Below are 11418 nucleotides of genomic sequence, written 5' to 3'. Positions count from 1 at the left end.
TAGTTTTCAAATCTTTATTGGGATAATTTGCATCTATCAACTATTTAAATCCTTCAAATTTACGTTTAACATACGGGACAGTAGCGCAAATCTTTCTATCATTATAACATGTTTCTTGTTTAAAATAAATTGATTAATTACGTAATTCTATGACTTGTTTGAAATTAAATTAACGAATCAAATAAACACGTATTTAATTATTTGTACTGATTTGAATTCATTTGATGAACACCCACAGGGAGCAGCAAAAGGCAGCAAGCTAGGAAATTATTTTAATTAATTAATTTTACAACTACCTGTATCGGTAACTAGAATCACTCTAAAATCCACAAATTACGGAACTCCACGTTAGTAGCTTTGAACACAATATTATGACATCCTATATTTATTAACAAAATGTATTTTTTTTTGATAATTTTAACTGTTTATAAGTAATTGCTTATGTCATGCTCCCTTATTATAATTATATTTAACGAGTTAACTTTTTTATAACTTCTATTCGAGAATATTCTGATGAAGAAAATTAAAAAATAATATATCTTATTTATTGTTTAATTTATGACTGTTCAGAGTTTATCATTTGAAAACATAATATTTTATCTGCAGTTAAATTTTGAAAAGCTATACACAGATTAAAAACGTAATTTTTAGTGTATGTAAAAAGAAATAGGTGGAAAAAAATAAAAATAAGAACGGGGATGTAAAAACGACTCTAGGAGATGGTTGGTACTGAGAGCTGATTAAAACTTAGAGTAGAAACTGCGTGAAATATGTAACTCCTATCTTACCCTCTTCATCTAACCCTTAGCTGTGCGAGCTGAATGCTATTTCTATTTATTAGTTGTATTTTATAAAAAAAAAATACTAGACTCGTTATTCGTTAAGGTATTGAAACCAAGTAGCGTCGAAGTTGCGCGCTGTTTAACTGTCCTATAGCTAGGGGCGGCCCATTACCCGATTAGAGATCTTCATTCCGATATCGTGACAGCAAATTACATAAATTGATTAACACCGTATCAACTTTCGTCAGGAAAATATTGAGTTTATAAAATTAACTAGTTATGACTATCAACTTGCTTTATTGATATGACATGCTTGTAGGCTAATTTATTTGTTTACATAACCTAAGAATCAATTAAATTTGGGTAATTAAATTGGGCAGTAGTTGTAGTTATTAACCATAGGTTTATAAATAAACAAAATTTTAAATATAAAAAATTGAAACTATATTATTCTAAGTTCGATTAAAATATGGAGATCAGTAAATATGACCTTCAAAGTATCTTTAATGCACTAACAACAACCTCCGTTCCGCACCTTGATGAGTTAAAGGCGTAAAGTTTATTTTAATATGTAAATAATAAATAAATGTTTTAAATAAATCAAAAACGTATTTCTGGTGTACATTCACTTAAGACCAAAATTATAAGAGAAAATAGTTGACAGACGCGACGTCATGACAGTTGACAAAGTGAGTCCCGAAGCGAGAAAATAACTACATAATTCTGTTGGAGAAATTTATTATGTCCTTTTCAATTCAATCGACATATTTTTTTAATGTATCGCTTTTAGTAATTGACAAACTGGGTGTGATGGATATTGATATTGAATTCCTGTATGTCATATTTTGTATTCGTAGTGAATACAAAATATGACATATGTCGATAAGTAACATTTCTAATAATTTATATTAATAATGAGATTATTAAAACAAATTAATCATTGCTTTAGCATTTCATATAATTTATTAAGTACATAATATAACGTAACATATTTGCAAAATGGGCGATTTAAATGTAACAGACGTCGTTAAATTTATTTTTTGTTACAGTATATTTAAAAAATATTGAAGTATTATGTTATGCTGATTATATGCCAAAAGTCCAAAACGTACTGCAATGTATAACAACACTATGTTATAGTTACATTTAGTGTCAGTTTTCTTGAAAGCATTCGAAACTTGACCTGAGTATGAATGCAGATATCTCGTTAGAATTTTCTAAAGATGATCCATAATTCAACGATCTTTCAAATAAACTTGTTTATTTATTTTTAATACGTGTAAGTATCGTTTGCTTATAATCTTAATCATATAGAAGCTTAACTTATGTAATAACATATAACTATGGCGACGTGTATCTTGGTCGTATATATACATATTAATATTAAGTTTCTCATGTAAATAAAATATTTAATTTTGTAATGAGAAAGAAAGTTCTTTAAACATTTAACTAAAACTTTATGAGTGTCTCTCTCTCTATTCAAAGCATCGTTTTACCAAGTATTATATTTAATTAACATTTGTTTGTTTAGGCATGTGGCTGGAAAATAACGAATAAATTTTTCTGCAAACATTAGTACGTCATACTGGAAAACACCTGTATCGCGCTGAGAAATCGCAATACAAATTGATAGGAAAGTTTACTCAGAGATACATCGTATAGAAATAGGATAAGTCTAATGACACGATGACATGATAACACTTTATAAACATTAATAATTTTATGAAAATAATTGATAGTTTTGACAATTATTTTCCTTTTGAATAAATTATACTATTTCATAAAAATCCTCATAGATTTAGGGCCTGTTTCACAATGTGCGGATAAGTTCCAAATAAGCTATCTATTACTTATTGGTAGGATAAACAGTATTTTTGCGTTTCACGACTGTCAGATAGTGCTATACATCATGAAATGCGAAGTATCTTATTGGGAACTTTTATCTTACAAATAATTTATGTATTGCATAGCTATTTGACACTTTAACCATACATTGTGAAACAGGTCCTTAGCCTAATAAATATGACAGTTATCATATATTACATAACATTAAATAAACAGCATAAATTATTACTGTTATTTAATTTATCCGATACTTACTTAATTTTATAAGGAAGATATTAACTTTTTTTCCTTTTATTGCTTCAACATCCTTAAACATAAATTTTAACTAAACATAAACATTGAGAAAAAAATCTATTTAATCTTTATGAAATAGAACTACTTCATATCAAAAGACGGGTTTGTTTTATCTTCTTTTTCAACTTTTCCTTTGCGTAGAAAAGGTATATCAAACAGAATTTGGTTATTTACAAGATCTTCGGCATCCTTAAGCGTATGTGGCATTTCTTTGTTAGCAGTCTCAGGCAACATAAAAGCACAAATTGCCCCCAATAACGCAATACCTCCTATAATGATGTGAGGAAGCCATATAACGTAATTTTGTAGATACACAATATAAGGTGATATAACACTAGAAACATAGCTACATATATGAACAATCGAACTTCCCGATCCTCTAACAGGTGTAGGTAAAATTTCAGTCGTCCACTGCATACACGCATTAATAGCAAAATTTATAAAAAACCGGGCGAGCACAATGCACATTACAGATGGTAAACCCTCGCCGACAACGGTAGATAAAACGCTTAGAATACAAGTAAGTATCAGCGCAACGATTGTTAACCATTTTCTACCAGTTAAATCTAAAATGAAGGAAATTATAAGCAACGATGGAAATTCAGTAAATGACACCAATGTAAATGACAAGAAAAAATCATATTTTAAGGAACCGATAGTCCTAATCAAAGCATCAAATATTATCATGCACAACATAAACAAGCTGCACATACATATGAAAGATTTTCTTAAAATTTTATGTTTGAGAATTATCATGCAACTGTAATTTTCTTGCATCTCTTTATTTTCATTTGATTTAATAAATTTATCGATAATTTGTTGGGGAACTTCTTTTCTATTTACTTTACCGATAACTTTTATTTTAGCTATAGTATCATTTACACGGCCCTTTGAAAGTAGCCATCTTGGACTCTCAGGTAATATAAATGGAGCTAAAATTACTAATAACATAGGAATACTCGTAGTTATACTTATAGTCTTCCAATGACCACACGCTAAGCATATCCACGGCAATGCAGTTACACCAATCGTGTAAAATATTGCAGCTGGTAAATTCGCTACTATAGTTCTATATTTAGGTGCTACATATTCTACCAAAAGAAGATACATCATCATAACACAGTTATCATATCCCATTCCAACTAAAAATCGACAGGCAGAAAATTGCAATAAATCAGTAGCAAATACACTTAGGATACCACCAATAAAAATTATTATATTACTTGTTACCAATGCCGGTATTCTACCATATTTGTCAGATATCCAGCCAATCAAAAATCCACCAACGGTCGATCCAATAAAAAATATTGCTTGAGCTGTTGCCTGATAACTATCTTTGTCACATACCCATCCAAGTTCACTTGATATAGTTGGGTATGGAATTTCCGTTTTGTCGAACTCCCAACCATGTTGGCAGGATTGAGTTTGCCAAGTTGTGTTTGGCTTCTGTCCTGAGCTTAGTACCTCACTCCAATTCGCAATGTACGATTGACACCTCGAATATCCATATTGTGAATTAGCATCCATGGGTATAGCCAAATTTCTTCTTTCAATTTCGGTCAAATTTTCAAGTTCTGGGATCCAGCACCAATGGTTTGGAGATACCTCAGTCATAAAAAGTTGTGAGAAGTAAGAAAAAGATGAATATATATGTGCTGGGAACATTGCAAGAAATAATAAAATCTGGAATCGTCCGAACTGCCCAGCGCTCGATAGTAATTCATCATAATCGATTTTGTTTACCTCCCCTTCGTTATTAACACTGTCTTTATTATTAAGACTGATTCCTTTATTTAACATTTTCTTAATATATTTTCCAATAGTTCACCGTATTTGATATACTAACTAATCTTAATAAATATGAATCGTTTACTTATATTTGTTATATAAAATGGACAGAAATTGGCAACAATCTTCTTCAACGACTACATGATCACTAATCTTGAAGGTGCTTCAGAACATTAAACAAGAAACGAGCGACAGATAAGAACCTAAATAATATTAATTAAGTAAAACCCAAATAACACATCTATAATAAACAAAGTATGCGTTAACCAAATATAGAACTTGATAAAATCGGAAATACAATGTGATATAATACTTAAAATATAAGGCAGTCATACAAATTAAATATTAAAGCTTCTTATAACACAGTCGTTAGATAAATTTCGATAACCCTTAGACGGATTGTAAAATAATAATTAAATATCAAATAATAATAATTTTTGATTGCAAAATTTAACCCAGCATCATACACTTCTACATAAATAATTAATAAAGTAAATTATTTTGTTTTGGATTTCAGTTGAAATAAGTACATATAACCAATCATTTGTATGGGTTGGTTGGTCATGGGTTGTATGAAACTGGAAACGATATTTTTATAATTAAAAAAGGTTATAAAATACTAATTTTTCCTTAACCTTTTTAGACATTATACATACATATGCTATATCAATCTCGTTTCCGCGAGTGATTGAAGTATAGTTTTAAAGTAGATTTCTAAAAGCAACAAACTGTTCATGAGTATCCGATAACTTATAAGTTTAAAGTTATAAGATTCTGTATCAAATATAAACTTACTATATTATTTAATATAAAATAAATTTAACCCGTTAATATTTTTAATATGAGCACCAATATTTTGTCCTAAGTAATTCCGTATTCGAATGAATACGGGAATCAAATACTTACCATATAGTTTAATAAATTAGCCTGTCTTTTGATTCAACAAGAAAATAAAATATACTCAGTCTGGCCATTAATACTGATACAATTAAAAATAAACAAAATATTACATTTGAATTTGGAATCTGTCAATTTTATATGATTGCTCATTGAGTTTTGGCGCCAATACCTTGTATAATATTTTGCGATATTAAAATGGGGTGGGGTGATGAAGGGAACCGAATCGCTGTGATTGCATTACACAAAGAAGAATGTAGTAGAATAGAAGTTCGAATAAGCTTTTAATATTATAAATTGATTTTTATTTATGTATTAAACTAACACACTGTAACGGTAATAAATGTTTACTATGGAAAAAAAAATATTTTTCTTTGTTTCAGTATTTATGGCAAGACTAGGTATATCAGTATTTGAATTTCCCATCTACGTGTTACGGACAAGGAAGAGTCTATTTCTGGCCCTACAACTAGAAGGAACGCGGTAATTACATCATAATAATAAACCATTTTATTACAGCAAAATTTCCTTCAATGAGAAAAAGTAAATGTTCATCAAGGCTTCATTGATATAGAAATATGGGTAAACTCCAGTGTCGTAAATTATCATTAACGTGTAAATTCCCATATCAGAACTGACATTCTGCGTCATCATTTAACTTTTCAAGGCAAACACGTGGCCAGACTTCAGCATACACGATGAAATCGATCCAACGATATCCTGTGCGCTTGCCAGTAAACTTATTACCTCAGTGTAATATGGTGAGCAGTTTTTGCCCGAAATAATAACAAAATTCCTACATCGTATTGAAGACAACGATACTTTAATTAATAGATTGTGTTTCAAGTTTGCAAATTAATAAAACTGACCGCGCCCATTCGCTCAGTTTTTATAGCTAGGTAACTATGATCCATGTACATACATACATGTTTACTACCTTGACGCCTTGATTACATGGGGAATGATCAATCCATTCTAAGTTAGAATATAGAGATGTAAAACAACCTTGATAATTTCACTGTGATATCTTGTGTCTCTATGAAACTAAGAAGTCGTTAGGTAGAAGAATATACACGTACTATCTATAACAATTATCATTATTATAAATATATATTTAATTTATTTATTTTAAAGAATCCAGCGAAAAAAGACTTAAGAACATATGTGGCTAGATTTAAATCTACAAAACGCACAATACAACTACATGATTAACAATTTATAAAGAACGTCATTCGAAATAAATTACTAATTAGAATAATTCACTTTGCAAAGTGTACGACACCTACAACACGACGTTATTAATTGCTATTCCCAAGAATCCATACAAGAAAATATTACTGCAGCTACTTCCAGTGAGAAGTGGCTTATTTTGTATTCCATGTATGAGTTACATCATTAGTTCCTCCCTCATACGATCGAAAAGCCGCTAAATTGACAGTCATGAAATATGTGTTATGAATTTTAAAGCGCTTTTTTAGCTTTAATGACACTGTTTTTATTACAATTACAGTACTCTCATAGAAAATACAAAGAATCTCGTTTGTTTTAGGTTTTAGGACCCTATTTATAATTTTATTGCCTAGAATATAAGAGATGTACTGTGACGGGAAGTACTGATCAAATTAACGATACTTATAAACCTGCATTATTTTAAGTCATTTGCAGGTATTAGTAAAAAATTTGTTATGATACTAATGTCAGTCAATGAGACGCAAAACGCTTATAAATTCCAGATTGATATAGGTACGAGTATGTAGATTAATTAACTACGTTCATCACAATTGTGAAATAATTACTGATGTTTTCAGGTCGCAGCCTAACAAATTACGTAAGTACTCGTTTTTATACGGAAAGCATGGTACAAATGTAGAATTTTCATGTATCCTCATAAAAGTGTATTAAAAACCCAGAACACTCTGAAACACTTTTTGGTTTCCAGACAGTTTTGAATAACGTGTAAGAGAAGAACCTTCAGCTTATGTATTTATTTACGCTGTTCCAAACATTCATACATATATATGTATGTTTCCATTCTACTATATATATTTCTATATATTATTATGTATGTAATATTCCTAATAGTCAAAATCAATACATTCATGCATCTCACTTTCTTTATATGGTGACACATAAAAACATATAGCCATAAATAAATTTCATTTTTAAGTAGTTTATAATTGCAAAACCAAAAGATTTTTGGTCTACATACAATTAAGAACATGCTCATGATTTCTACACATTTATTTAAAATATTTTAAAACCACATAGGCTATGAAAAATAAATTTGTTTGAATTTATGCATTTATTTTAAAACTGTGGGTTTGGGTGTTTGTTTATTGGCAAAACGAATAATGTTTCATATCATCATGACTAATAAATATTACGGTCCGACCTTTTAGTAGAGATTAAAGTGTGTATTTATCGCCTGTTTGATCCATATTTAATTTGATAAGAAAGTAAATGGGAGGATTAGTATGAAAATTGTCATAAAACATATTAAGGACCCATTTAAATAAAAGTATATCCATGTGTAGAAAAGTTGTATGCCTACAGAGGATTTAGCCAAGATTGCTGATTTTTTTGCATCAGTACTAGCATTTTTTATAAAACTGGTGAAGTGAGTGTTCAATATAATTAAGTTCAATTCAATAATCCAGTTATATTAAGACCGAAACAAATAAAAACTAACAAGGAAATAAAAAAACTAACTGTGATTTTGACCTCATAAAGAATATAAAGATAAATATGTAAAAAAACATGAGCGACGAAAAGATTGTCTTAATTTTTATATCCAAATAATCCTGTAGATTGTACAAATACTAATAAAACATTTAGTAAAAACATATATCCAAATCCTCGCTCCTAAGACTCTTATTCACTACCCAATAAAAACAAGGCGTCCCTACTATCATCGTATGATCTAAATAAAACTATATTTACTTGTTTAGTAAATAAATAAGAAGCAAAAACTGTAAATCTGATTCTATTTAACGATCAATATTCGTATTTAGGAATATTACGCAATACTTACACAATGATACAGAAAAATAAGAAAATTAATTAAAAAGAAAATAAAAAATAATATATAATTAAATACACTTACCACGCGGCCGCACATATTTTTTCGGTGCAGGAAACTTATTTAACTTTGAGCTTGACTTATCGCTGTAACGACCGTTAACTTTTGTAGACGATTCGCGACCGATGACTAGCCAAAGCGACATGCGTGGTGAGTTAGATGACCGAAGGAGCAATTTCAATGGTTTCTGTCATTTTATTACAGCGCATTCTAGACATTAATTACATTCTATTTTAGTGGAACTTTATGTATTGGAGTGTAAATGTTATGTTATGTTGTAATTACTTGTATAAAGTTGAACAAATATACTAAAATCGAACTGATGTCGCTGAAAGTAATCAGGGCGGAAGCGAATAGCCAGCCCTTATGAGTTATGACAGTGCGAATGTCCATGGGCGTAACACCTGTTACGTTGACCTCAACGTCCTACAGGTCTGTTGACTGTTCTAAAAAATCTTCTGGGACTCTATAAAAAAGTATAACTGAAAGGAGTACATGTCGAGGGCATCTTACATCGGCATATGGCTCGTGAAAATGTTCAAAATTACACAAATAGCTTATTAGCCACGTTTTATTTGTGACAAAGATTCTCTTGTTTCATTGAAACTTTTAATGTTTCTTTACTTTCCCTAACAAATGCTTTTGCAAGTATGAATTTTGTTTCTATTAATGTTATGTGTTTACGTAAAAATATTCAGGAGGTTGTCTGCGGCTTCCCAGTCACATTTTTAATTATAACAATGATTAGCTTGGAAGTCAGCCAAATATTTATATGATATGCTCATGTGGCCATGGGCCGATCATGAATTCGTAGGGCTCTGGTGTGTCTATTACGGGGAAGTCCCACCCAAGATGTGCACTCAAAAGTGTGACGGGTGGTCGCTCTTTCAATCCAATTGTAGTTGAAATCCGTAAGAACATAACATATAAGGGTCTTACAAGAGACAGTTAAAAGAAATAGGTAGTAGTGTTTTATCGAATTGACGAATAGATTTCAACGAATTGTAATTGTTAATATCACTGCAAATTTTTGTTTTGATCTAATAAATCGAACATCGATAACATATAACAAACAGCTACGAGCAAATTATTAAGTGGAGGTTTTTTAACAACAACAACAACCTGGTCTGCCTTATTGATTTTCTTGGTTATATAAATGGTATTGACCACGAACCCCAGAGGCAGACGCGAGCAAAAGAAAAAGTATCGATTTTTTGTATAGATTTAAGCCCCTGCTTAAAAAGGTTTCCAATACTTACCCATCAAACGTGTAAAAAAATATTTTTTAATATTATAGTTTATTTTATAAAGTTAACAATAATATTTAATCAGTGACTATACAATAAATACTAATATTTTAATTACAATTCAAAGTAATATTAAAGTAAAAGTAATTATATAAAATGTATAAATGCATAACATAGTATATATGTATAAGACATAGTGTAGTTTAACTAGGATAATAAATAAAATATTAAAGTAGAAGCCACGACAAAACACATATTTGCTCGATTGTTTTCCCACCAACTTTTAACAGAAAATGTATGATAATCTAAAGACATCTGGTAGTTGAATAAATAACCCTTTATTACTATAAACATAAGCTGTTCATCATTAGCTGCATGAAAAACGGTTCAACTGTCTTCTTTGAAAATCTAGCCCTTAATCGAGACTTAATAATTAATAATAAGAAGAAGACTTAATAATGAATAAAACCACAATAAAAAAACTAGCAAATAAGCAAATATTTGGTAATAAATAAGACGAAGATTTATACAACTAATATTTGTAAATGTTCTTAGATGTTATAGTAGCTATTGTATGCAAGTGTCGTGCTATTTACTTGTCTATACGTATAATACAGAACTTACAAGTTTCATCGTGGCCATAAAAGATACCAGTAATAAGACACCATTGCTGGTAAATCAAGATAAAAGAAAGAAGTAATACATATTATAATAAGAACGAGTAAAAATAATAAAAGTAGACTCGTAAAATTTCTTCGGCAGAAGCTCCTTTTATTTAAAGATTCAGCATCCTTGTGGCTGGAAAAAGATTTATAAGAATTTCTATAAAATAGAAATATTAAATTCAATGGATTTGATTTACATTAATAAAAGGATATTTCATGTCGAATTAATATTCATTAGGACTGGATAGGGACTTCTGACAATAAGAAATAAAAAAGTCAAATGGACAAACGATATATTAGTATCGTTCTTGTATTCAAAAGGCACATGGAATAGGTCAAGTAGACAAATGGGCAGATGGTCTGCCAGAGATGGAACGGGCTTGTCTGAGATAGAACGGAATGCTTAAATGTAGGGGAGGCCTAACAAAATAAAAAAACTAATACTTGTAAATGTTCTTGGTTTGGTAAATAACCGATAGTGAACATTTGATTTTTTTATTACTCATCATAATATCAGTTATTTTTCTTTGCTACAATTTTAATTAAAACTCAGAGTTCAAGGAAAAATTAAAAATTACTCGAATTAGTTGAGCCGTTTTCGGCTTTTGCGCTTGACAACATATTTTGCAATTAATTTTTTTGTATATAGATTATTAATACACATTAAGAAATTATACCTCGGTCCAGCCTGTGGAAAAGGCACCTCAAAATCAACGGGTAACAAAGTAGCTTTTTCCAAGCGTATTAAATTCAGATCCATTTCAATTAAACCCTTGAAATAAGAACATTATATTCAAAAAGATCAGTTAGTTTGATAGCTC

The 11418-nt window shown here is 29.9% G+C and overlaps 1 protein-coding gene across 1 annotated transcript; it reads right to left on the bottom strand.

The window, feature by feature from the left end:
• Positions 1-2710: 2710 nt before the first annotated feature.
• Positions 2711-4845, bottom strand: LOC111001073 (carcinine transporter). The gene has a single exon (XM_022270784.2). The coding sequence runs from the start codon at positions 4719-4721 to the stop codon at positions 3003-3005; it is 1719 nt and encodes a 572-aa protein (XP_022126476.2). The 5' UTR covers positions 4722-4845; the 3' UTR covers positions 2711-3002.
• Between the last annotated feature and the right edge of the window lie 6573 nt (positions 4846-11418).

Source organism: Pieris rapae, chromosome Z, assembly GCF_905147795.1.
Source record: "Pieris rapae chromosome Z, ilPieRapa1.1, whole genome shotgun sequence".
Taxonomy (NCBI): Eukaryota; Metazoa; Arthropoda; class Insecta; order Lepidoptera; family Pieridae; genus Pieris; species Pieris rapae.
The sequence above is the reverse complement of the archived record's forward strand: the minus strand, read 5'-3'. Positions and strand labels throughout refer to the sequence as shown.

Coding starts and splice junctions, on each gene's coding strand:
- LOC111001073 (XM_022270784.2), bottom strand. CDS start 4,721: ATGTTAAATAAAGGAATCAGTCTTAATAATAAAGACAGTGTTAATAAC.